Below are 27,919 nucleotides of genomic sequence, written 5' to 3'. Positions count from 1 at the left end.
GCCAAGAATCTTCTTTTTTTTTTTTTTTCTCGCTTCAGGCCTTTGCACGGTCACTTTTAAAACCCTTTCTGAGCTGCCCTGTGACGTCTACTATTCAGCCCTTTCCTTCATCGCGTGTTCTGCTCTCTTTAGCTTCTCTGTGTACAAGAACAAGTTTCAGAGTCTCTTGACGTTTGTTTTGCCGTTTTCCTTCTTGTCTTTTTAATGACCTTTTGCTTTCTCACATATGAGGGCTTTGTCATCCCTCAGCTCATTAGTGTTCAGCGTGTCAAGTCTGTTCGTGAGATGATTTCTAAGTCAGGTGTGAACTACTCAAGAATGTGGTGGACTTCTTTGAATTTTTTCAGCTTCACTGTGAACTTGTCTATGGGCAACAATAGCCTCTCACCAGTTGGCTACTTGTTCTGACTGATGGTGAACTTCTGCGGTGTCTCGCCATAGATAGAGTCACTTTGATTCTTGTGCATCCTGTCCAGTGAAGTCCACGTGTATAGTTGAAGTTCATGTCTTGCATCAAAGTTCTGTTATGCCATGTCCGGCATCATTTCTGTCACCAAGGCCATATTTTGTAGCTACTGATCTCCTTTGTTTCCAATCTTCACATTCCATTCACCTGTAATTATCAGTGTTTCTTGATTGCAAGCTCAGTTTCAGGCTGATTTGGTAAAAAAGTCATCTCTTTTTTCATCTTTGCGTCACTGGTGTGTGAGTGTGAATAATGGCTGTACTAAGTGGTCTGTGTGTGGATATTCTACCTGTCCTTCAGGATGGAGCTATTGTTTTTGAAGCTATTCCTCTCCAGTTTTTTCATTCCCTGTCTTGTAGACCATCTAATTTCAGTTCTCAATGACCAGGTCATGCCAGCTCACAAATGCCTACGATATATTGGTCTTTTTATGGTCTGTTTCATACTTAGTGGCTTCCTGGTTTGCTAGTATCATAAATCGTATGTTCCACATGCTGATGAGTGATAGATGTTGGCAGCTGTTGCTTTTCATTTTGAGTTTTGCTCCTTCAGCAAATGAAGGTCCCGAAGGCTGGACTTCATTCACATCATGGAGATTGACTTGACGAGTCTTACTCGGAGTGCCTTCCCACTCAAGCGGAGTGGTTACACATTGGTCTCTGATCCTTGTGGTTGGCAGTTTGAAACCAAAAGCAGCTTCGAGGGAAAAATTAAGACTTTCTACTCCAGTAATGGTGACTGCCTCGGAAACCAAGCCACAGAGGGGTCACTTGATGGCAGCGAGCTTCCCAAATCAAGGGGCTCATCTTCCGGAACCAGGCCTTCTGTTATCTGTAGGGTGTCCAGTGGCCAGTGTTTTTCCAGAAGTGGGTGCCAACCCCACCTCCAGCCCCTTTCCTTGTGTGTCTTAGTCTGGAAGCTGTATCTCAAATCTGCTACCAGTATTTAGATACGGGAGCATAGTACCCAGCATTACAGCAACACACAAACCTCCACAGTACAGTGATCTGAAAGACAAGTTCAAGTTGTTGTGGGAATTCCTCTTACTGATTTGTTTCATGTATAGAGAGTATGCATTGAGTAGAATATACGTACAGTATAAATACATGATCACTGAAGAAGATCACATCCGTTTTTTGTAATAAGCAAACTGTCCCAACATTAACATGTAGCAAATGAGTCCCGATTGCATTAAAAAACGCCCTCTTTGCTCCGACTTCAAAGAAGAAAGTGTGCCTATTTTTCATTTTATTTTATTGGTGGGGAGAGTTGGGAGAGAGCACAAGAAGGGATTAGAAAGCCAGAAACCATAGGCGAGCGCCTTAAGAGTGAGATGTGAGTATAAATCTGAGGATTGATCTTTGTTCTGATATTAGTACTTCATGCTTTTAATTTTGTTTAACTTACCAGATGTCTGTGCATTCATTATAATGAAAATCTATTCAGACACCAAGTCAAACAACATAAATTGTTTGATAGATGTTTAAAGTATGGTGCAATATGGAATTAAAATTCTTTTCCCCCAGAATACTTATTTTTCAAGTGACAATATCCATCTTCGTAGATAAAGGAGAGGAACACAAATTAGATAATCTACTAAAGTTGCTTTCTGCGTATACATTTTGTAATTTGAGAATGAGAACAATGTAAATTAATGTACTGTATTATATTGCTATTACTAGTGATATTAGACCATTCTTGATGTGAGGAGGTTTTAAAAAGATAAATATACTGAGTGGAGTGTGCAATGCACGGGAGATTACAGCTGGTGAAAGCCTTCGTTTACTGGTATTAACATTGGGATGCACGCTGATTGATACTGTAGACCAGATAGCCTGTTCTTGTGGGAGAAGATTTCGGTAGCGTTTTAATGGTGCCTTTGAAAATGTTGCTGAGAGGCTATTGAGACACTCCCTGTCTTCTTTTCCAGGATCGCAGCAGAATGTACGACAGCTTGAACATGCACTCCCTGGAGAACTCCCTTATTGAGATCATGAGAGCAGAGCATGATCCCCTTAAGGGTAGGTGGCATTTTCTTTCTTTTTAAAAAATCAAGCAAAGTTAATAGTCCTCCACTTTCTTTATTTTAACATTTATTTAAATAGAAAAAAAAAATACCGAGCACTAAGTATAAGGAGCCCTGGGGCACTGACAATTAAATGCTCAGCTTCACTTAAAGGTGGACCCTTGAAACTCACAAAATAAGCACCTAGGGTGGGTAAGGCCTGGGGATCTGCAGTTCAGTCTTGTCACACGGGTTTCTGTGAATTGGAGTAGACCCAGAGGCATCTTAGAATGTGACCTATTATATATTTGTTAACAGGATACTTTGTTCTTGTGAAATGTACGATTTTCACTGTAGCTTTGTGCAAAGTTACACAGAAAAATGAACACAGCTTTTCCACTGTTTCCTAGATGTTGGGAAAGAGCCATGCTCCACAACAAACCTAAGGCTGAGAACTAGATCTAAAATAGTCTATTATTATAGTCATTTTTTCCAGAATTCTACAAAATACAATAATAATAGTAATAATAAAACTTGTTGGTATATTGAACCATCATAGTTCACAGTCATGCAAACCTAGAGCCATCCAAGGGCCACCTCTTGCCCAGCTTTCTTCTTACTGATGTACATAAGCTTACGAAAGGAGCTTCCCTTAAGTGGAAGAAGCCAGTGGCGTGGTGCTTATTCTTTGACCTGTGCTCCTTCTGGGTAGCAGTTCTAAACCACCATTAGCTCCGTGAGAAAGAATGGGCAGCCTACTCCATTAGACGGCTACTGTCTCAGAGACCCACATGTGGGGGGTCACTAAGACCCATCATGGACTTGGTGACAGTGAGCCCCCAAAGTGGAAGGAGCCTTGGTGGCGTGACAGGTGAAGCGCTGGGCTGTTAGCCACACAGTCATGATTCAAATCCAGCTACTCCTTGGAAGAAAGATGTGGCAGTCTTGCCTCTTTAAAAATTTATAGCCTTAGAAGACAGATGGGGCCATTCTTCCCTGCCCCATGGGATTCCCAAGAGTCAAAATGGACGGATGCCCATTGGTTTGGTTGGTTTGTGTCCCTGAAGTGGCAAACAACTCTTCATAAAAATTGTGTAAATTAAAGCAGACCAAAACCATGACATACAGATAGATGTGAAAGTGGTATGTTAATAGAGACAGGTGACGAAATTATGAACCCATCGCTGGCGAGGGTCGATGTTGACTCAGTGACCCCGTAGGACTGAGTAGAACTGCCCACTGGGTGTTCGGGTCTCTTCACAGACACAAACCACCACACCTTTCTGTCTTGGGATTTTTGGTTCACATCTTTGTTTTGCAGAGCAGCCTGTGGGTTCAAACCACTACCTTTGGTGAGTGTCCGCTGCTTCCCCATTGTGTCACCAGGGCACTTGACTGTGATTGGCCATTTTCTGTTTCATCGAGGTTTTTTTTTTTCCTGGAGCTATTCAGTCTTTGCTTGCTTGTTTGCTTCTTTTTCTAAGTGCTAATTCATCCCAAAATGTATCCTTACAAGTGCAAAGCTCCTTTCAGTGCATATACAATGAGTGTGTTAGAATGCCCCGGACACGGCCTTCTTGTCGGGCTGCAGCACTGGGACTTGTTGACCAGAGTATGTAATCGGTGGACTCCGCGTCCCGAGCAGCACATCCTTTTCTTAGCGATTGACGTCTCTTGTTTTGTTGGGCAGCCTGTCAACGTACCTCCTTGTGACGGCGGGTTTGAGGCCTTTGTGTTCTTGCCATGCAGGAGTCTGTTATCTTGGCGAAGGGTTGTTCCTGCTGGGTGTGGTTGAGGCCATTCTGATGAATCGTAGCCACATGTGACAAGAGTAGAACACCCATAGGGTTTCCTAGGATGATAGAGTCCTTTCAAGAGCACATCTCCTAAGCGACAGCTGGTAGATTTGAAACATCCCCCGTTGCGTTAGCAACTGGGTGCTTCGCTGCAGTGCTGCGAGCCCCCCTTGAGTGAAGGAAGGACATAATAAACATGTTGTGTTAGGTAATCACCAGTGCTGCGTAGAAGTGCTCAGGGACCACACAAGGAAAGAGGCTGTGGGATTGAAGTGCACTGGAATGACTTCTATCCGTTTTCTTTGTCATTGCCACCAAATGGCTGGGTAGGAGCATGCAGGCTGGTAAGTGGGACTCTGGACATAGGAATTGGTCAGCTTTGCTACTCTGCTGGGTATCCAGTGAGCCATCTCAGAAGCTGAAAGAGTCCCATAACAATTAAGGAAGAGTCCTTTAGGCCCTGAGATTCCCAGTTCCCAGCGTGGAAAGGCCTTGGCAGAGGAGCAGCACTTGATACCTTGGCATAGGGACAAAGCAGTAAAACTGAGTTCCCTTGGGCAGGAAGCTGACTTTGCAGAGTGGTATGCCCGTTGAGGATTTGTCAACACTAAAGATACTTCGTAACACTTGCTCCAGCAGAGCAGAGGCCAAGGGGCTTCTTTGCCTAGAGTGATGATGAAGAAGACATGACACCAGTAAAGTACTAAACGTTCTCTCACTTACCATTGAGCCAGTCCTAACTCGTGGCACCTATAGGACAGGGTAGAACCTCCTCTGTTGGCTTCCAAGACTGTCACTCTTTTGGGGAGTAGAAAGCCTCATCATGTCTCCTGTTGAACACCTGGTGGTCTCGACCTGCTGACCTTGAGGTTAGCAGCTAAACACTTAACCATTAGGTGGTATAAGTTCTTGATGAAAACAGTGTTACCAGAACACGACATAAACTGGAAACTTACTAGGTTACTATTAAGGTTATTAATTTCACAGTGATAGAGGAAATGCCCAACACTTGCCTGTCCTTGTGTCATACGTACTCTGGTGGCTTGCATGTTGCTGTGGTGCTGGAAGCTGTGCCAGTAGTCTTTCAAATACCTGTCGTGTGTTCCATGATGGATTCCTCCTGAGCGCATCCACACTCAGATAGACTAGGACAAAAGACCTGGCTTTCATTGTCTTAAAATATAACAATAAAGTGAAGCCAGTATGAACGTCAGTGTAACGTTGTCTGATGCAACACCAAAGATGAGTCCCTTTGATTGAATGTCACTCATCAATATGACGAGGGAAAAGCAGCCTCTTCAAAGTAAAGTTGACCGTAATTGTAGGAAGGAAGCAAAGCTTTCAGAACCGTCATCTACTGATAGGGAGTGTCAAAATGAGAAGAAACAGCCGCCAACATTCTTTAAAAATCAGAATATGGAATGGATAAAGTATGGATGTATGATCATTACCAGTGGTCAAAAATGAGGAAGAACACATTAAAAATTGGTATTTTAGGCATCAGTGTCCTGGAATGGACTGGTATACTATGTAAGGAAAACCAAATTGAAGAGATAGGGTGTCACATTCATTGTTGAAAAAAATTATTATAAACTCTACGTTGGAATTACAGCACTGTTAGTGAATTTAGTGGTAGGAGAATACTCATATGCATCTAGAAGTAGCAGTAGGATTATTAGCATAGTTGTATATCAGCCACCAATGCCAACGATGAAGAAATTGACAATTTTTATCAACTTCTGCAGTCTGAGACTGATTAAATGTGCGATCCGGTTGCATTCATAATTACTGGTGGTTGGAATGTGAAATTTGAAAATAAAGAAGCATCAGTAATTAGAAAGTACAGCCTTGGCAATAGAAATGATGCTGGAGATCCCATCTGTTTTCGCAAGGCCAAAGAGTAAGCTCCTGCAAATGCTCCTTCTGCCACAACCTACGCAGTGACCGCAAGCATGGACTTTGCCAGGTGGACTACAAAGGAATCAAACAGAGCGCATCCGTGAAAAGACACCGCCCCTAGTCAGAACAATGCCAGAGGCCAACTGCAAAACAGACCATCAGTTGCTCATATGAAGTTTCAGGAAGAACTTTCAAGTCCCTGGGAGACCCAGTATCCTTTGAGAAAGCATTTCAAAGATAAGTTTCACACACAGAACGCTAATGGGATACACAGGAATCAAGTCGACTAAATCTGTGGAAAGAAAAACAATCGGGAAGCTCAGGGTCCTTAGCCCAAACAAGGCCAGGCGCCACCTGCAACAGACCATCAATTGCTCATCTGTACGTTCAGGTTGCAGTAGAAGAAAATGGAAATAAGTCCACAGTACCGAAAATAGGGCCTTGAGCCTACAGGGCCTTTGGATTTCAAGAACATTATTAGAGGAGTTTCAACACATTGAACAGTAATGAGCAAAGATCAGATGGCTTGTGAAATGACATCAAAGACAGCAATGTAAAGAAAATAAAAGGTCATTAAAAAGGACAGGAAAATAAGGCCAGCGTGCATGTCAGAAGAGACTCTGAACAGAGTAGTTAAAGCAAGTGGAAGAAATGAAGAAAAATAGCCGAAGTGAAGATTTTAAAGTGTGGCTTGAGAATACAGGTGTAGAGTGTTACAAAGACTTGGATTTAGAACACATTTGGTCTTTTTCAAGGTCAAAGAATTGAAAAGTGAGTTGTAATGCTGATAGATTAGTGGGCAAAATACTGAATGGTATGGGAAGCTGCAATAGAAGGTGGAAGCAGTGCACACCGAACCCAAAAGGCTTGGTCAGTCTTCAACCCACTACTCGAGTTTAAAAGGAGCATCCATACAGTACCAACATACGTATGGTATTGAAGGAAGAAGTCCAAACTGCTAGTAAGATCTTGGCCAAGACCAAAGTTGAAGAACTGACGGAATGCTAGTTGAGTTAATGCTAACAAGCAGGTGCAGTACTGTAATTTTTCAGTCATTTTTGGGCAATTCCTCCCTCACTAATGGGTTGGAATAGAGCCAATCCAAGAACTATGATTCAGGAGTGTGTGCACTCATTCAAACCGAGTAAGGGGCTACTGCATGGCTTACAGTCAACATAGGTGTGTATCAGGGTTGTGTTCTTTTACATATTCAGTTTGCACGCACCGCAAATAATCCACAAAGCTGGACTCTGAAGAGGAACATGGCAGCTGGATTGGAGGGAGGTCTGTTAGAAGTAGCTTGTGATGTGCAGATGACAAAATCTTGCTTGTGGAAAGCGAGGAGGATTTGAAACCCTTCCTGATGAAGATTCAACTCAACATGCAGCTCAATGTAAAGAAAACAAATTCTCTGAACTGAACCAATACACAGTGCCATTATAAATGGAGGGGAAAACGGAAGTTGTGAAGAATTTCGTTCTTCTTGGATTCACAATGCCCATGAAAGCAGCAGTAAAGAAATACTAGGAGTATCGCCTTGGGGACTCTGCTAGTGGTCTCTAAAGTGTTCAGTCGCAAAAATGTTGCTTTGGAGACTACCAGGAAGACTGGCATGGATGCCTTTCAATGGCGATGTTGGCAATGGATATTGAGTATACCATGAACTGCCACAAGGATGACCAAATCTGCCACAAAAATGCTCCTTGGAAGATTTCATTTCCTGCCCTTTGGACCTGGAGGAGGGACAAACCCATACAGAAAGACATCTTGCTTGAAGAAGCAGAGGGTCTGTAAGAAGGAGGCGGGCCAGCCCTCAGGATTGACAAAGTGAGCTTTCTTCGCCTATTTTGATATATGCACTTATAGGTATTTGCAAACAGGTCTTTTGAATGAACCACTCCCCCCCCCCCCACCCATCCTTGGGCATTTTTGAGTCCATTCAGAGAGTTAAGATACCAAAAACCTATTAACAGTGAAAATACCTGGTTTCCATGTCTCAGGATAAAGAAAACAATGAGCCTTTTAAAGGATAAAACACATAATGGCAATTGGAAGTTGAGTTTTTCAGTTGGAAATAAGCTTTAGGCTTAAATTTAGTCTTTGATCAGTTTGACTTCAAGATGATGTCCTGTCTGAATCCCTAAGCTTGGTTAAATATAAAGCATACCCAAAGATTGGTAGTTCTAATGAAACAGACCTGCTGTACTCCTTCCAAAAGGTCACATCATGGAAAGCCCTGTGGGGCAATTCTACTCTTCACACATGTCACCATGAGCTGAAATTGACCCAATAATGGCAACTGTAACCATGTACGATATGCAATAGCTCTTGTTGCATATGGCAGGTTTTGATGAAATTGTGTAACTGGGTCTGTGTGTCTTACCACACCATCAGCACTAACTATATCTTGCTCATATTGTGTTCTCAGCACAGTGTGAGTTGGAAGGCTTTTAATTTTGCAAGCATTCAATCCTGGTTCCCTCCTTTGTAGGTCTTCTGATTTTGAAAACTCATGTCAGAAATAATAGTCATTTTCCTAAGTCCTAATTGGTTCCTTGGATTTGGTCATCTAGAGAACCAGATGCTCTGAAACAGGCATAATGATGATACAGATACACTTCAGAGTGATGCTCCATGCCGTTAAAATCTAATGTAGGAAAGCTTGGCTCTCTGGTTCGTGCTCTCTGCTCCTCCTGTTGATGCTATTCTGCGTGTCTGGGCAGGAGCCTTTGCAGACTTGTCGGTTAGGCTTTGGGGCTGCTGACTGCAGGGAAAGCAGTCCAGACCCACCAGCTCTTTCGTGGGAGAAGGAGAAAGATACAGCTGTCGAGATGTCCTGTCTTGGAAACCCTGTATAAGGGCACTGTGCATGGGAACCAACAGGATGGCAGTGGGTTTGGCTTTTGTTTTATGTGTAACATGAAGGCGCCTTAGGTGACACGTTGCTTTAGTGCTCAGGCTGTGAACGGAAAAGCCGGTTTTGAAACCTACCAGCTGCTCCAGGGGAAAAAGGAGGCAGTCTGCTTCTGTAGTATTATAGCCTTGGAAACCCCGAGGGGGGCGGGAGGAAGTTCTCTTCTGTCCTGTAGGATCGCTATGAGTTAGAATCAGCGAGGCAGCAAATGGGTACGTGTGTGTACAAGCCAAACTTCCTGCCAATGACTCGATGCCAATGCCCCATCTTTCTCCCAAGGAAAGAACTGCTGATCTGGCAGTTAGCTGCTAACTGAGGAGTGCACTGTGCTAGGAGGACTCCATATATAGGGACATAGGGGTCTCTGGATAGACTTATTTGGAGAGAGCCTTCTACCTTAATGGTGGCAGGAGGAACACAGCAGAAACTTTATGGGAGGAAGCGAGGGCAGTCAGCCTCTATATTTACCTCCCTGGAAGCTGTATGGGATTGTTACACACCCTGCCTTACAGGATCACTATGAGTCAAAACCAAGGCTCTATGCTGTGTATGCATTAATTTAAAAATAAAAATTGGATTATCTCTGCTACCCACAGATGATCCTGCCCTCTAACTTGATAATTAAGTCAAAACCAATAAGCAAGCTCTCTCGTATGGAATTCCAGTCACCTTCGAGTCCCCTCTTATTAGGGTGACCCCGGATGCATCAGCGTAAAACTGCTTCATCATGGAAGATGGTCGAGTGGCAGCATCTGACCTCCAACTTCCCAGAGGGGAAGGAATTTCAAACTCCACACATCGGCTCAAGGCTGATTCCTATGAGACAGTGGCCAGACATAGTGTCACCTACCCTCTGATCTCCTATCTGATTCTGACACCAAACATCCATCCTTCGCAGGGCCCTCCACATCTCTGCTGGGTTTGGAAGTTCATTCCAATGGCCACCCAGAACTCAGACCATACAAGTCATGCAGTTTAAGTAGGGAAATTAGCCAGTTATACTTCGGATCAGAAACGGATAAGATAGCAAGGGTTGCTTCCTCTAAGCCTTGTCCCGTGGGCAAGCATGGTCTAGCTCTTCCCTGAGCCTCAGCCACACAGCCCCTTGGCCTCCGCTCTCTGGTCAGACAGTATTCAAAAGTTCCTTTAGTTTTGCGAATAGATGCCCAAAAGGTATTGCACGCCACTGTATGTCTCAGCCTGAAGGTGCTCAGTCCCAGCTCCATGGATCAGCACACCTAGCTACCCCAATTAGGTGCTGGGGAACTCCCTCCTCCAAAACAGCACTCGGCCTTGCTTGTTCTGATGTTCTGAGTGTCTTAGGCTCTGTCTTTTGACCTGACTGCGTCTCTGGGGGTCACAGCTTTCTGTCTCACGGCTTGAGAAGATTCAACCCAAAGGGCTCTTGTGGTAACAAAAACCGCTGGCTCCACTACCTGCTCTTTCTTGGTGATAGTAAGATCCCTCTTCCTGCTTATGCGATCTTATACCCAGCAGGATGGCTAAATTGACCGGTCCCCACAGTAGATTTCTTATCTTGCTCCATTAAAGGAGCATCTGCTTCAAATGCTCCCCAGTGGGAATTCCCATCAAGAAGTGCCTCCTGCCTGGTGTGACTAGAACAGCCTTGTTCCTGCCTTCCTGCCTTTGTAAGATGGGGGAGCAGCAGACTTTCCTTTGATCCATCAAGTCTCCTGTAGTGCTGGGAGTTTCAGCCTTTGTAACAACTGCTGTATTCATCCCATTTTGTAGTAAGGGACTGGAAATCTCTAGCCTGCTAGGGTCAGCACTTTCCCAGGTACCTCCTCTTCTATGAATGCATTCTCCTGTGAATGGTCCTTATGTTGCTCTCGCTGGAACCCCATACAGGAAAGCCATACCACAAACCCAGCAAGGCTTCTTCAATGGTTGCTTCGCTTTCATACATCTTACTTGTGGGATGTTGGAATAAATAGTCCTATCAAATAAAATTCACGGCACCATCATGTGACTTATAATGGCTGATTTTTTGCCCAACTTTTCTTCCAAGGTGCTTCTAGGTGAACTCAAACCGCTGGCATTTTGGTTAGCAGCCAAGCACACTCACCTTTGTGCCACCCAGGGATGCTTTGTCTGAGATATCTGAGGGCCCTTGAGGTAGATAACGTAGGTGAAGTTTAACCTTTCTAATGTTGCATCATCCAGGTAGTGTTGATCACTGTTGGGTGGGGGTGCATTTCTTGCTCTGTGCCTCTTGAAAGCAGGTCCTCAGCTGGTGTACCAAAACTTCAGTAATGGCCATCACAATTGAGTCCCGCCGGGAACATCACTCCTCACACTCCTTCCTTAAAGTTTCAGGAGCTAGATGGTGGGGGATTTAATGGCAAGGTTGTGGTGGGCAGCACCCCTTCAAAGTGGCAAAGGTCAATGGCTATCTTGAGCAAGCACAGCTCTTTGTTTCCTTGAGGTCAAACGCCATAGGAGCTTTGGTTGCTATGCAATGCAGCCCGCTTAGCACAACAGTGTTGACTGGTTTGCAGCCCTGTTTTAAAAAGGAAGGCTCTGGAAACCCCAGACTCCAAACTCTCTGCCCTCCAGTTGATTCCAAGTCAGAGCTACGCCTTACGTGGGTTTGAAGCTAACACACTTTGCTACTAGAAGTTGCTAAAATGCAGCACCAAAAAGCATCTGCTTTTAGTAGTTTTCTACTGGATTCCATTGTACCTTTCTCGTCTTATCAGAAATGTTGAAGGCATTATAGAAGGCAAATTTATTTTAGTGGGGAAAAAAACCAGTGATCATTTTTGCTGCTGATATTTTTTAATCACTGCTGTTTTGATCAATCATTTGAGCCAGTTCGGTTATGGCTGACAAAGTGGAATTGAAGCAGACCTGGATTTTTTGAAATTTGGATAATAACTGGAAGGGGAAATATTTTGGATTGAAGATCTGAAGTGAGTGACTGGGAGGGGCCTAGTGAGCCAGGTAGGCCCAGGAGGTTAACCAGTTAGCTGCCGAGACTGAGACCGATAGTGGAGGGCCATTGTAGAGCAGGGCATGCCAGTTTTGACTTGGTGGTGCAAAATGCACAGTGCCCTTGATTTCTAAGAGGAATATTACCTGCCTGCAGGGCGTCTCCTGGGATCAGTCCCATTCCAGGGATCATTCTGGTTTACCTAGCCCCAAGTTTTAAAATCCAAGTCTGGTTTGGTTTCACTCCCTCAGCCATAACTGAACTGAAAGGAACCAGTTCAAAGTCCTGGTTTTTGATGCAAAACTTATGAGCGAAGAGCAACTCCAAGGAAATAATGCACTTGTAAATGTCATCGTTACCACTTACAGTTATTAGTGGACTTTGAACAAATTAAACCTCCATCTGTGATGTTCAGTTTTAGATATTTTCCTGAAACTGATTTATACATAACTGTGTCAGACAACATGAAATTTGATACGGTGCTTTAATTTGGGATTATGAATTTCTCCCTTGAAGTTTCATGCCTTACTTTTGGGGAAAGGTAGCTCTGAAGGAGAACTCAAAATCACTACCAGCTTTGAAAAAAGATGAAACCAGTTGGCATCAGAGATAAAAGTCTGAAAGCATCTCTACATTTGTGGCTAACTTAAAAAAAAGAAAGAAAAGGAAAAAAATCTCCTTGATTCTGTTGGCGTTGCCCCAAGTCACACTGTGATCTTGTGAGCTAGGATCTAAGGGTAACTCGGTTTCATTCAGTCAGATGTTTTTAGGTAAGATACTTTGAGTTAAACATTAGCTTTTTGGTTCTCAAGAAAAACATTATGCTCAATAATTCCTTCTCTTACCCCCCACCCCCGCCTTTTTTTTTTTTTTCAAATAGTCCAGGATCTTTAACCTTCCCTTTCTTTCCTGTTTTGTCTTAAAGGTCGACTGAGCTATCCACATCCAGGGAATGACAGTCTGTTGATGTTAAATGGTAAGTTTTGGGGAAACATTTTATGCTTTCAATTGATTGCGTAACGATGATTGAATGCATGCTTCTATAACACTGCCACCACGAGTCATTTTATAAATGTAAAACAAAACTACCCTACGGAAAGAAAATTTAGGGGTCTGAGTGGACCCTAGTACTGAATTGTGTACATGAAAAGTGGCTATGGTATGTATTTGTAGCAGTGTGATTTAATTTAGCCATTACTGATTTGGCCTTCTTCCCAAGTCTTGGGGGCTAAGTGCCCCCTTGGCAAGTAACTTCATTCCCATGAGCCTCAGTTTCTCTAGATGGAAAGGAGAATTACGGTCTCTGGTGCATTTTGAGGGTTCAGTGGCATATTTGCAGCTTAGTAACAGCATGTGTGTTTCTGCGTTAACTCTGACAGACGAGTGACTCTGACGATGGTAGTCATACTCGATGACTCTGAAGCTTTACTAGAGTTAAGAAAAAAAACCCCAGATAAGCTTCCATTGAAGGTTTCATCACCCCCTTTCCATTGAACAAACAGTCCAGGACTTAACACATCCATGCGTGTGGGAGTAGGATGGGATGGAAATATCGTTGAGTGCATTCTTAATTATGAGGGTGTGTGCTGGGAAGGAAGTAGGACAAGGAAGGAGTACGTTAGACACAGTATTTACCTTCAAAAGCAATCTCCCCTTAGAACAGCATTTCAACAAAACCTTTGTTGGAAAGAAGCTAGTAGTGAGGATGGGGAAGAAAGGTTGTGTGACTGAAAGATGGAAATAAGAGTTCAGGCTCCCTCAGAGATTATCGGGGCTCAGAGGATTTTAGGACTGAGAAACAGAAGAAGCAAGCCCTCTCGTTTGCAGGACTTGTGCTGTGTATAGAATTACCCACCACAGCCAACCTAGTCTAAGCACTGGCGCTCGGCGGGGTTCACTGGGGACTGGGGCCAGGGTGCTGACCGTAAAGCCAGGTGAAGTGCTGTAACTAACCAGAGGCCATTCCCAGGCCGTGTTCGGGAGCCCAGCAAATTACGGTGCTCACACCATTTTAAAATACAAAGTTACTAGTACTAGGGGTTATACCATGGAAAATTTAAAAAAAAACATTATTTGAGTATCTGAACTCTAAATCTGACTAAAAATTTTGTGCATGACAACAAGCTTAAAGAGAATAATAATTATCATATTTAGTAGTCTCTGGGTTTAGTTTATAAAATGATGTTAAATTTCCAAGCCCACTTATGTCAAGTCAATTCCACTCGCAGTGACCTTGTGTGGGGTTTCCCTCCAAGACACTGTTTTCCAGGAGGAGGAAGTCTCCGTTTTTGTCCTGTATAACAGATGGTGGGCTTGAACCACTGCCCTGGCCCCAAAGTTATTTGTATATGGAAGGGGGTGGGGGTGTTAAAGAGCCTAGGGAAAAAAAATCCATTATCAATTCCTTCTGTTTTTCCACACATTTTTAAGCCTCCTCATAGTAATCCTAATTTCCTTAAATACTCTAAAGTCTTACTAGACGATGTGGCAAGTATTATTTACCTTTTACAACTTTTAAGTAAGCAATTTAATTGAAAAAAAAATCTTCAACCATGTCTCAAGGATTTAACAGTACTGTCTTGATGAACAGTACAGTGGGAAAGGGCTCAGCCAGTAACCCAATGTCAGATGTTCAAACCCACCAGCCATTCCATAGGAGCAAGAAATGGCAGTGTTCCTCCTGCTTCCACAAAGACAGCATCCGGGGAAACTCCCCTCTGCCCTGCAGGGCTGCTCTGAACCAGAATGGATGGCGACAACAGATAAACGCAGCCGTGACTGGTTAGCTCGTGCTGCACAGATGTACCTAGATTTCTAAATGTTCATGAGCCACAATGATCCAGAAGTATGCGTCATCACAACAATTTAAACAGCACACTTGGATTATGTGTTCTTAAACAGCACACTTGGATTATGTGTAGACAAAAAACTTAGTAGTCACACTGATTTCACAGCCTTTATATTTGTGGCCACACGAGACATTACGAAAAATGTTGACATGGCAGTGTTTTATATAAATTTTGAGCAAGGGCTGTGTCTTGTCGCTGGTTTTCATTCTACTGGCTGAGCCACAAGGCATGTTCAGGGCACTGAGCCTCAGAGAGCGTGGACTTTGTCTGCGGAGGTCCTCGGAGGAAGAAACAAGATCATGATAGAGGACTCTAGACTTATGGTTGGAGAAGAGGCAATATTGATACAAAGAACAAGCAAACCCTATTTACTGTTTGGGATCAGTAGTCTAAGAGGGTAAGTGAGAATCAGGCATGGACATTAAATGAATGTGGGTTTAAAGCCACCAATTATCCTCCAAAAAATATTTACATTCTCGAACATCTAAAGGGGCAGCTGTACTCTGTTGTGTAGCATCGCTGTGAGAAACAACTTGATGTCGGTGGGTTTGGAGAGAGGGTAAGGGAAATGCACACCCCCCCTACACACACACACACACACACACACACACGTCACAGAAACTCACCATTAGGCAATTGGTTACCTTGTCTTTTAAAGCAACAAGCCTAGCTAATAATGCTGGATTCTGGAAACTATTATTCATTAAGAGATTAATACAGGAGTAATGGTGTAACAGTAGTGCAGACTCTGGAGCTACGTTATCTGGGTTTAACCCACCTCATTCTCTAGCTGTTTAGCGCACCACCCCCCCACCCCCCAGTGTATCTCACTTCGTGTCTAAAATAATGCGAGCGGACGGGCCCCCCTTAGGGGGGAGGAGTTCATGTCAAGTATTGAAGACAGCTCCTGACAGTGACTGTGAACTAGAGTGCCGGGGTCGGTGGTGGTAATGCAAGGCCAAAACCTTCTCTTATGAGTGGGAAATGCACACTTGGAACACTGTAAAGGCACGAGAAAAGACAATCGCTGTCCTATAGTCAGCAACAAGGACTTCCTGCAGAAAGCTCAACTAGGGGCAGCATGTGGGTGGTAGGGTGAGGCTCTCAGGCAGTGCATCCCAACGGGTGGAGCACATGCCCGCATGGTGGCTTTTGGTGGCATACTGGTAACACCCAGTCATGCCTGCTGCCCTCAGAGATTGTATCTTAGAAAAGAGGTAACAGGCAACAGTAGAAATGTTATGCTACAATGAATCTAGGTTGAGTCCATTCATAGGAGGGACCGTCATCACACAGAATGGGAACTACTGGAAGGTTTTATGGTTCTATTTCGTTGTCTGCCATCAACTAGCTAACTCCACCCACTAATTTAAGCAATTATGGCTGAGCTTTTAAACTTCCTTTTAGGAGGTATAAACAGGGATGGGATGAGGAGGAGGAAGTTGACCAGACTAGGTGAAAATACAGTGTCTAGCAAAACCTTAACTCTGAGCCTCTATGGATTCACATATTTTTTAAAAAAGTGCCATGTCAGGCTTATTTTATCTCATGAACTTGTGTAGGTCTTATTTTAAAATACTAGAGAACTGTAACTGCTGATAGACCTACTTCTGAACAGATGAAACTTAATCTGTACAGGAACAGGCAGCCTCATCTTTCTCCTTTGGAGCAGCTGGTGGGTTTGAACTGCAAACCTTGCAATTAGCAAGCAGCCCAACATGTAACCCTTGTGCTACCAGGACTCCCTTCCTGAAGCCAGTGAAGTTGAGTTGACTGGTGGAGAGGGATATTTTTTTAATAATCACATTGTAAACAAGTCCAAATTTAACATCCTGGAGTAGTTTAGGGAAGACACATTTTACATATATAAACAAACAACCCAACAGCTTAACTGCAGTCTGAAGTTAGAACACCATCTTGGTGTACGGATGCCTGGTGCAGTCATCTTACTGCTGTAACTATCAGTAGTAAGTACTGGGGGAAATAGTCTCTCCGGGTAAAGAACTGTACAAAGTGGTACATCAGTCAAGTATTTGTCTGGGTTTGGATTGCACTGTAAGCTGTCTCCCACCCCCACTCTGAGGGCAAACATATTTAGCACCTATAATTTTCCTAAGGAATAGAGCAGAAGTCTGGGGTTGACATTAGCAAATTTGTTGGAAATTACCTTTGCCTTGATTACCCACACAGAGCTCTGTGTGTGATGTATTTTTGACGAGGGATTGGCGTTTCTGGAGGCAGAGTTCACAATAGGCTGTTGAGTTGTCCTCATTTCCTTGTTATGTGAATGACAGTGAGGGGCATAGATGGTAGATTTATTTGGGATCTTGAAAAGGACTGTCTCTAGGAGCTGTTTTTCTCTTGACTGTGAAGACTGGGGCCCCAGAACCAAGTTGTGAAAGTGCAGGCGGAGGGAGGGTCTCCAGGCTTTGTCGGGACCTGCCATATTAGCTTTATAAACTTGTGGGTCTTAACTAGCCAATTCCGTTTCTTACTTATTTCTGTTTAAGATCAGTGTGCTTTTTAATAGTCTATGAAATATGTGTCCCTGATATTTAATGTTGCACACAGAATATTTAGGAAACAAAGTTGCCCACTGTTTTTCCTAAAAGCAAGCAGCGTGTGGAGGGGAAAACAAAGCAGCCATGGTGGGCGTGGTCCCTTCCTGTGGGTTTGTTTCTTGTTATTGCAAATCAGAGTTGGGGTGAAGGCACTCCTAATTTTAACCCAGTTTAGAAACCCAGGTGGGAAGGATGAGCACCGGAGCCATTGTTGGCTGTGACTGACTGCTCGAAGGGCACAGGAAACGGGTCACATAATCCTGCTGCTTCGGCACTCGGCTGTTTTTGGTAATGGAGTGCCTTGGCATCTGAGCACCGTCCGAAAAATAAGTGGAAGAGCTCTATAGATAATTAAAAATGTACTCAGCAATGAGGTGCTTGGATTAAGTTTCGGAATAATAATGCCCAGGCCCAGGAAAGAGAGAAAAGCTTCTGTGAACATAATTTTTTTTAACTACCTAGCAGCTGTGGGCATGAATTGGTTATGATATCATCTATCTTCTGGGTGGCTCTAGAGTCATGTGCCCCATTGTGACTTCATTATCGTTCACAATGTGGTTGTAAACTTGATGAGATGATTCAGGTGCTTTATCCATCTTGGATAAAATTCCCTGCAGGAAAGCACTGCTGGAGAAGTTTACAGATGGCCCACCGCCAGCCCTCTGGGGGATGAACCGGAAGCTAAGCCCCTGGGACAGTTGGGTTTTGTGATGTTCAGGGGGCTTCTTGACCTTCTCCAGGTTTACTGCGACCCTGAGAAAGCAGGCACCTCACTAACTTAGGCTGTCTTCTGTATCCTTCCCCTTGATGAGCCAGGTTTTCTGCAAATGATCTCCCATCTCTTAGAGACCCTTTGAGCTTTTAAGTTCAGAAGGCAGCTCAATAATGGTTCCTTGTACCCCTACCCTCACCCCAAAACTACCTTGGCCAGGTAAACCCTGAAAGAAATCGGTCGGGCTCTGAGGTTCGTAGAACGGGTGGTGTCTGCTGTAGTGGATTCCGTCACTAAATAGAGTTTGGCTAGTTGAGATGCAGGCTTGCATGGAGTCTCTGTATTTATGCCTTATGTTTGCCTTCTGTCTTAGCAGTGACTTAGCAGGCAATGAGTAGATGTGGTGGCCTCTTCTCACAGTCAATGCAGGATTAATCAGTAACATTGCTTTTTTTGTCTCCCAGACCTAAAAATAAGCCTTTGTATAGTCAGTTTTTTGGTTTATTGTCTTCATTTTACAGACGACTTCAAAAATGTTCAATTTTATACCCAGATTTGGGGGAGAAGAGTTAATAAAACAAAACACCTCTTGGATAATATCAAACTGGCAATGGTCTATCATAAGAGATGCAGTATATTTTCCTCTGTAAGGAAATAGGTGAACTGCTAGTAACAGATTGAAGTGCCATTGAACTTTCTTATTTCTACAGTATGTGCTCTCTATTTTACTTCTACTTTTCTGAGATGGCACTAAGAAAGATTTGTATTTGAATCACTCTTCTGCCACAAGTAGAAATGTAAAACATTCAGTAGATAACTTATGAAGTATACCTGGCTAATGGAAAGCAGTACTATATTATTTGTCATTTTGTCAACTAAGCAAGTTTGAATGAGTTGATTTGGGTCTGGAGTGGGGCAGGCATCCGATTTAAGTTGTACAGGAAGCTTTGTGCATCAGCTAATATTGTTCTGTGTTCCTACTCTGCTCAGTCTTCAGTGTTTCTTCCAGGCATCAGCTTGATATATGTGGATAGGATCTGAATAGCTATTTGTTGGACTATATATGCCATATAACTCTACAAGCAGTAGAAAAATTAGAATTATATTCAACTTGTGCCCACTCACTTGTAAAATTATTTGAAATGCTGTTTAGCTGTAAAGTATTACATATTCCTAGCCTGATAATACGAGCAAGTTTTTAAATGATTTTTTTAAACCCTAATTGAGATTAAATCCACTTTAAATGTATTATTGATCTCAGAATCCAGATGATGAATTACATATAATCCAAATGCTTTGTAAATGGTCAGGCAGCCTGCAAACGGGTAGCTACATTCTTGTCGTAACTCTTAAAACAAAGTAGCAGTAATTCCCAGATGCCCACGTCGCTTTTCATATCGCAAATGCTTGAATCTGTGGGCTGATTTTCTTGGTTCTGACATTTTACAATTTGTCCTTTGTTTACATGCAGCAAGGAGTTATGGGCGAAGACGAGGTAATTCACTTCTGCTTGCTATGCTATAACTGCTTCTAATTGGGCCTTTTTTACTGATCAATGGTACAATTAATTATTCCAGATTTACTACACAAAACCTGAAAATTCACAGAATTACATATTGATTTGAGCACTTTACATATTACTGATTTGAATCCTAAATCTCTTTAACTTTGTTAACATTTTAGTACTAATGGTTTTACTGTTTTACTTTTAAAGTATTCAGATTTTTTAACTGTTTAAAAACTAATTTCTGTACTTTTTAAAAACAAAGTTGCTGTTGACAACTTACCTACCCAGAAGTAGCATTCCAAAAACAGCCTCGATGGCTGTGTTGGCTCTGATTGTCATACTGTCTGTAACTATGCTTTTTGGGGGCTTACCTGTGGTATGTCATTTACAGTTACAGATCACTACTTTTCATTTCGGCCCAGTGGAGAATAGCAAATAGATAGATTATTGTTGGTTCAGATGTAGAGCTCATGTTTGGAATATTTTTCTCAGTGTCTTATAAGAATGTAATTGTTCTCTGTCTCACATGCCACACACCCTGGTACACTCTGCTCCCCTCCCCTCTACACCCTCCCCCCTCCTCTCCCCCTCCAGGGCGGTGGGGACTACTGCTTAGAATCCTAATGGGAAAATCAGGGACTGTGTGATTTCAGACTGTTATTAGACTCCTCAAGAAAACATCTGTCACTTTGTGGCTTAAAATCTTACCTCTCCTTTTTCCTTTTACGGACACTGGGGGCGGGGGGCTAGATGGGATGAGAGGAAGCAAAAGCAACCACACAACTAACTATATGACGCTCTCTCTACTTGTGCAGTAACCTGCCTTCCATCGTGCGGAGGTGGGAAGCGGCATTGTCCTTGGTTTACATGCGTTGAATGACAAGGCTTTTCCTCGATCAGTAAAATCTCCCTTGCACATAGGGAAAATAACCAAGCCCACAGCGATTGCATCAGTTCTGACTCATAAAAATCCTGCGGGACAGTAGAGCTGCCCCCCCCCCCCCAGGATTTCCAAGGCAAACTGTCACATAATTTCCCCATGGACTAGCTGGTGGGGTCAAAGCCCAACCTTTTGTTTAGCAGTCAAATGCTTACCTGCTGCTGCACCACAGTCCTCCGCAGTAGCCCATTGAAGATGATGGACAGAGTGCTTGTGTCCTGACCACAGGGTAAATGCTGGACGGCAGAACCAGAGGGTCAGCAAAGACATAAGGCTGGGTAGTTGGAATCCCCTTGATGGTAACTTTAGTCATGAGTGTGTGTACTTTGAAAAAAAAAAACAACAAGGAAAATGGTTCTCCAATACTGACTAGAAATTACTATTCCATATCTTTTTGTGTTCTTCCTAGTTTTGTATTTCAGATCAGAGGGCTTTAACATCATGATCATCCAACACTTTGATGAAATCTCTTGGTTGGTCCTTTGGTTTTCTCGGTAGAACCCTCCTTTTTTTTTCAACCTTGTCTGCATACTTTTCATCTTGTAGCTTTAGTGGTTTATGATAAAGTCGAATTTAAACCCAGTATAAATATCGTGATAAAAGGAGTTCTTGGGACCAAGACATTAAACATGCAGCTGCTGTTTATCTTCTCTTCTCTCCATTTAATAGTGGTAGACGACATGTAAGTGGTTATGAAAAACAAAATGGTCTTGCCCTGCTTTCAGGTTGGAGCCTGCTTCCTGGTCCCCGGGCGGCTTAGAGAGTCCCTTTCCCAGAGCTGCCTGGGCACCAGCGTTGGGAATGGAGGGAGGCCTGCCACATGGCTTACGGTGGCTCCCTGAGGGACAGAACTCACATTGCCTGGTTCGTGGCACGGGGGTTCTCACAATACCTGGAATTTCTTGTGGCATGTAGCTTTCATGGTTTTTCTATCCTGTCCTGTGTGGATCTTTGGAGTCTACTTTCAGATTTTGGACTTTGATAGATGAAATCGAAATCCATTAGAAATGGCTATTGAAAGATTTTATTTCAATTTGGAAGTAATTTTAACACTCCAGATAAACAAAACCCAACAAGTTACTGAGTCAACGTAGGTTCCTAGCCACCCTGCAGGGTACCCTTTACAACAGAAAAAAGCTTCCCACTAGGCTTTCCAGGCTTGGATCAAATAACACAAACCTGGTTCTGTGAGGAAGAATGCAATACCAGGATTGGAGGAAAGCTTACCAACCTTTGCTATTCAAATGACACAACCTTATTAATGAAAGTGAGGGGGATGTGAAGCACCTGCTGATGAAGATCAAGGATTACAGTCTTGTGTATGGATGACATCTCAATGTAAACAAGACTCAAATCCTCAGAACTGGGCCAGTAGGTAACATGATGCCAGAATGGAGAAAAGTTGAGAATTTCATCCTACTTAGATGCACAATCGATGGCCGTGAAGGCAGCAGTCATGTAATCAAACCCCAGATCGCATTGGGAAAATCTGACGTACACGAACTTTTTAGAGCATTGCAAAGCAAGGATGTCACTTTGAGGACTAAGGTGTGCCTGACCCAGGCACATGGTATTTTCAGTGGCCTCGTGTGCATGTGAAAGTTGGGCATTGAATAAGGGTGACTGAAGAATGAATGCATTTAGATTATGGTGCCGGAGAAGACATTGAAAATACTACCGATTGCCATAACAACAAACATCCATCTTGATAGGAAAAGTACAGCCGGACTGCTCCTTAGAGGGAAGGCTAGTGAGACTTTGTCTCATGTACTTCAAACCTGTTGTCAGGAGAGACCGGCCCCTGGAGGAATTCATGTGGAAAAGCAAAGGCCTTGGAGGAGACAGTGGGGCTTCATCCGCAGGCTCCCACACGAGAATGATGTGAGAGTGGTGGGCAGGGCTGGGTGGGGTTTTGCTCTGGGTCACTGAGTGGGAACCAGCTTGGTGGCACCTGACAACAGTAACAACAACAAACCTTAATGGAAGCAGATAATCACATCTTCCTCCCACAGAGCACCGGCTCGTCAAGCCACCAGCCCTTCGGTTAGCAGCTGAGCGCTTAACCACTGCGCCACCAAGGCTATTTTCAAACAACTCAGAGACAACCTTTTATGAGATTTTTAAAAAACAGGAAAAAAGAAACACTTGGGTCATAAAAGGAACTGCATCTGTTCATTTAGTTAGGCATTTAAAAACAAAAACACTACTACTATACGTAACAGATATTATTTTCAGGTGGCCGTGTTAAAACACAGAGCTGATAAAATGCTTGCCAAAAATAAAACATGGCCTTTAACTGGGGCAGCCAAGGCATTTACTCCCGTGTCTACTGAAGGGGGCTGGTTTCCTTCTTCCTTGCCCTTTGGTTACCTTTCTGCCCACGTGTAGAGTAGGATCCGTGTCTTTGTGTAAAAGAGCTTCCCCCCTGACTGGGGTACCAAACAAAAGTACTACAAAATAACTATAATGTCCTTATAGTCAGTAAGAACTTGGAATCAAGATGGGTGTAAATACTAATTTACGAGATTGTGTTTTCTTACAAAAATCAGTTATGCTGAGGGAAAGCAAACATTTGTTGTCCTGCACCCCTAGCCTCTGGGAAGGGTTCCTGGCAGCACTGTGATTGAGTAGTTGGCCCAAAGGGAAAGGTGTGAGATTTGAACGCACTGTGGCCGCATCACAGGAGAAAGATGAGTCTGTGCAGGTCCGTAGGGAAGACAGCCTGGGAAACTGCTGGGGCACTTCGACTCTGTCACCTGTGGGTGCTCTACCAGGAACCCAGCTGGAGCCACAAGCTTGGAGGCTGCATGACAGAGGAGAGGGCTGGCCCTTGGAAAACTGACTGTACAACTTGATGGCTGTCATTCCTTCCCTTCCTTTCTGGGAGTGGCCTTGCTGGTCTGTGGTTGGAGTTAGATGGGGTTTATGAGGGGAGGTGGGAAGTACAACGTCTCAAAAGCTTTCTACATGGCAGTTTGTTCCTTTAATATTTAAAGTACTGCTGGGTTCCAGAAGAATTACCCCTACATGAAAACATAGCAAGAAGCACCGTCATGGAATCAATTCCAACTTATCGGGAGCCTGTAGGTTAGGGTAGCACTATTCCCTCCGCTTCCCCAGACTGGACATCTTCACTGGACCTGACAGGCTCTTCCTCCCATGGAGTGACAGGAAGGTTTGAAGTGCTTGCCAACCTTGCTGTCCACTGTAGCACCAGCGCTCCAGAAATATACCAGGGAGCTTCCAGTAGATGGTGGACAATGGAATGAGAAGATCCTGGAGTTTTTCATGATCTTGGTGAAGCTCCCTAGTATTCGACTGTTTGTAATGAAAAAGAAATGTTTTGGTTAATAGCAAAGAGTACTGGAAAGTAACATTTTCATAAACAGGAAAGTCAGAAATTTGTGTTAGTGGACTAAGTATAGACTAAGGAGTTTAAGAAAAATAACCTCGAGCATGAGAGAATTAGGAGGTTGAGTGGATGCCACCACAGTTAGTGATGATGTAATTTTCTGCATTGCTCTGTAGTGGTCCCTGGATTTTCTTTTTCTTTGTGGATGTTATTTCACCTAACTTACCATATATAAAGTTATGTGTAAGCTGAGTTTTTCAGTACACTTTTTATGCAGTTTTTGTGGTAAAATTCGGTGCCTTGGCTGATATTTGGTTTGGCTTATACGTGAAGATATACGGTAACTCATACTCTTGTGATGCATCCAGAGTAAGTATGTAGGAATTTGGACGCACAAGAGTATGGCCAATTTTCTGCAATTCACTGGGCTGTAGAGAGCCTTTTGAAAGTCACTATGTTTTTGCATAAGCTACTATCTTCTATCTGGGTACTTTTCCATTTCTTGCCCCCTACCCCCAACCCATGCTCGTCCACCTACAAATATACCCCATTGTTTGTAGCCACGCATTTAAAGAACACTCCAGCCTTGGTTTGGTCCCAACCAATAAGGTGTGCCTGCGTTCTCACTATCTTCCATTTGTAACTTTGGTTATTGCAAACTTTAATTCACCTTATTAGTTGTGTTTATTTATGAATATGTATGATTGTGTATGGTATATATATATTTATACCCATCTACTGTATATTTACCCATAGGTAAATGTTCATGTCAGCACATTTTTAACTAGGATCCCTGAAAAAGCATTTGGTTTTGTTTTTAATCGTTTTATTGGGGGCTCATACAACTCTTACCACAATCCATCCATGCATCAATTGTGTAAAGCACCTCTGTACATTCATTGCCCTCATCAGTCTCAAAACATTTGCTCTCCACCTTAGCCCCTGGCATCAGCTCCTCATTGTTCCCCTCTCTCCCTGCGCCTCCCTCCCTCATGAACCCTTGATAATTTATAAATTATTATTTTTACCCTATCTTGCCCTGTCCGATGCCTCCCTTCACCCACTTTTCTGTTGTCTGTCCCCCAGGGACGAGGTCACATGTAGATCCTTGTAATGGATTCCCTCTTTCCAACCCACCCTCCCTCTATGCTCCCAGTATCGCCACTCACACCACTGGTCCTGAAGGGATCACCGTGAAATAGCATTTTTTGTGGAACAGTCAGTTCCTCCTCGTTGCCTTGAACAGAATCAAGAACTTTGAGTTGAGTTTACCCTGTAACAAATATTCAGAACCCACAAATTGTTTAATTTCTAATTCTTGTGGCAAGAGCCTTAAGAACAACCATATTAGCACTTTTAAAAGAAGAACGTTCTCTAAAATTGCCTGTCAATTGCTTTTAGATAATTGATAAATTTTAGTATCAAGCTAGCGATAAATTTGTAAGACTAATACAGCAATTATAGAGGAGGAAAAATATCAGTAATTTTATCATGTATATTGGTGAACACAACTACATTGTGTGACTATTGCCATAATGTGTGTATCTAATTTTTTCTATTAATATATTATTTTTGTTCTTTACCTTTTGAGGGCTATTATTAATAAAGTACATATTCTTGTGGTTTCATCTTTAGCTATAAGCAGTCATTTTTATTGTATGATACATTCCTAAGAATGGAATGACTATTCACAGACTTAGTACAGACTTCATTCAAAATGGGGAAATCATTTTCCAGTTTTATATTCTAACAGATTTTGAGACTGAAATTGACTTTAGACTGTTGGCTCTTTAATTTCACCTGTTCTGATAAAGTGCTATCAATTTGCATTTCCCTTTCTGGAATTTTATTGGCATATAATTCACATACATCAATTCAGTAGTTCAGTCACATAAAGGAGAGTTGTTCAGCCATCACCCCATTCAGTTTTAGAACATTTTTCTCAATCTTATACTCATTTTCACTAGCTCCCTCTTTTCCCCACAACCTCCCCTGTCATGCCCCCAAGGAACTAGTTACTGTGAGACAGTTACTGGTTTTAGAAGACAGTTATAATCTACGGCGACAGTTACTGTCTTGTGTTCATTTACAGAAAAATATTAAAAACCAAACAAAAATAATAAGGAAAAAGTAAAACAGATAGTAGAAACTTCAATAGAAAAGAAGGCATTAGCTATTTAAAACCTAGAGCAAATATAAATGGTCATAAGGGAAATCAGATGATATGATGCTAAATTTTACCCTGCACCTGCCACAATCCACTTTCCAATCCATTCTGCCTAAAAAGCGAGACTGTTCACATGCCTGGTCCATTGTCAGAGTGGATTCACCAGACGCTTAATCTTCATGAATTTCCATGTCATGGCTTTTTGCTTTGTTTTGTTTCTTAAAGAAACAACATTAAAATGGGGGAAAGTGGATATCAAATGATACAGTATTACATTTTAACCTAGCTACGTCGGCCATAATGGATGATAACACGGCTATTTAGGTCTCTTTACTGTGATCCGAGAGGATTCACCAGAAGTTTAAACCCTATGTAGACCCGGCCAATGGATTTGGGGGTCACCACTGTCATCCATAACCCACTGTAAAACAGGTAGTCAAAATTTAAGCTCTGATCCCTCGCTTTCCTTTAGATTTGGATTATATTATTTACAATCTTTGGACCACACAGGCTGCTGGGCTTCTTCCACGCGTACTTAGTTGACACCTCACTTAAATGGCTGTTTGTTTGGAAACAAGCCTTTAAGATCCCAGGTGTTATTCTTTCTGATAGCCAGGCATCATCTAGTTTCTTCACCACACTTTGTGCTAGCATCCTTCTCTTCGGTGATCTCTTCATGAGGGTGAGCATCAAGTAGGGCCATGTCATGAAAACGAACTGTTCTTAGAGTGAGGCTGGGAATAAGTGCTGCCTTATATGTCCCTGACTCGTTCTGGAGCATCATTGTCATTTTATGTTACATAACATTATCAGCCATCCCCTTAACGACTAAGAATGATGTTTTCATGTGCTTATAAACCATTTCAGTAACATTTTGGGAGTCCAGTCTTTACCTTGCTACTGAATTTTTAAAATTAACCATAGTGTGATGTGAGGTGTACGGATCAGGGGGCCTTACCCTCCCATACCCCTTCCTTACAACTGGATAGCATTTTATGGTATTTCTATGCTAATTATATGGATAGATGTTTGAAAGGCTAATCAAACCTGAATTACTGAGATAAACTATACTAAGCCATAGTATTATTTTCCTCGCGCGTTTCTGGATTCATGCTGCCAATATTTTTGCTAAAGGATTTTTGCATTTCGGCTGATGGGGACATCACTACATAATTTTCGTGTCCTGTGCTGTTCAGGTTCAGGTTCAGGTAGTAAACAAGTTGGGAAGAGCTCGCTTCTGATACGATTGGTGGTATTCTTCGGAAGTTTGCTCCAGCCACCAGTGAGGCTATCTATCCAGGCCTGGGTAGTTCTTTGTAGGAAATGTTATTTTTTTGCCTTGAGTTATTTAAATTTATAGAATCAGTTAATAGAGCTTAATAGAGCTCTGGAGCTTCTCTGAGTTTGTACCTCTGGTGTAATGTTTTGCAAGGGATTTGTTTGGTTTTGTTTTTTCTCACAAAGGAGTTTGTCAGAATTGTTCTGTAGTCCCCCCTCTTCACACCTAGCACTCTCCTGGAGGTTTTCTTTGTCTTCATGAGGCTTGTTGAAGGTTTATCAGAAGTTCTCAAAGAACCAAAATTTGCCTTTTCTGGTTTTCTTTATTGTTTCTCTAGTTCTTCTGGATTTTTTTTGTTTGCTTTTTTTCCTTTTGAAAAACAGAGTTCTCATTAAATTTGGTTTATCTTTCTGAGTCAAGATAAGTAAAATATTGTCTTTTGGCTTCCTCATTTTGACCTAGTAAAAAAAATAAATACTTATTGGTGCCTGACAGTTCTGAAAGACCTTTTGCGTATAA

At 42.7% G+C, this 27,919-nt stretch overlaps 1 protein-coding gene across 4 annotated transcripts in view; it reads left to right on the top strand.

Moving 5' to 3' along the window:
- Positions 1-27,919, top strand: part of CPEB2 (cytoplasmic polyadenylation element binding protein 2) — a 55,399-nt gene that overhangs the window by 12,312 nt on the left and 15,168 nt on the right. For 2 of the 4 annotated variants that reach the window (XM_075544517.1, XM_075544519.1), the window contains 3 exons: positions 2,397-2,487; positions 12,959-13,009; positions 19,627-19,650. In XM_075544517.1, the coding sequence (XP_075400632.1) occupies positions 2,397-2,487; positions 12,959-13,009; positions 19,627-19,650 (166 nt within the window). The remainder of the gene's footprint in view (positions 1-2,396; positions 2,488-12,958; positions 13,010-19,626; positions 19,651-27,919) is intronic. The other 2 variants (XM_075544518.1, XM_075544520.1) reach the window with 1 other exon arrangement.

The sequence above is a fragment of the Tenrec ecaudatus genome, chromosome 3, assembly GCF_050624435.1.
Source record: "Tenrec ecaudatus isolate mTenEca1 chromosome 3, mTenEca1.hap1, whole genome shotgun sequence".
Taxonomy (NCBI): Eukaryota; Metazoa; Chordata; class Mammalia; order Afrosoricida; family Tenrecidae; genus Tenrec; species Tenrec ecaudatus.
The sequence above is the reverse complement of the archived record's forward strand: the minus strand, read 5'-3'. Positions and strand labels throughout refer to the sequence as shown.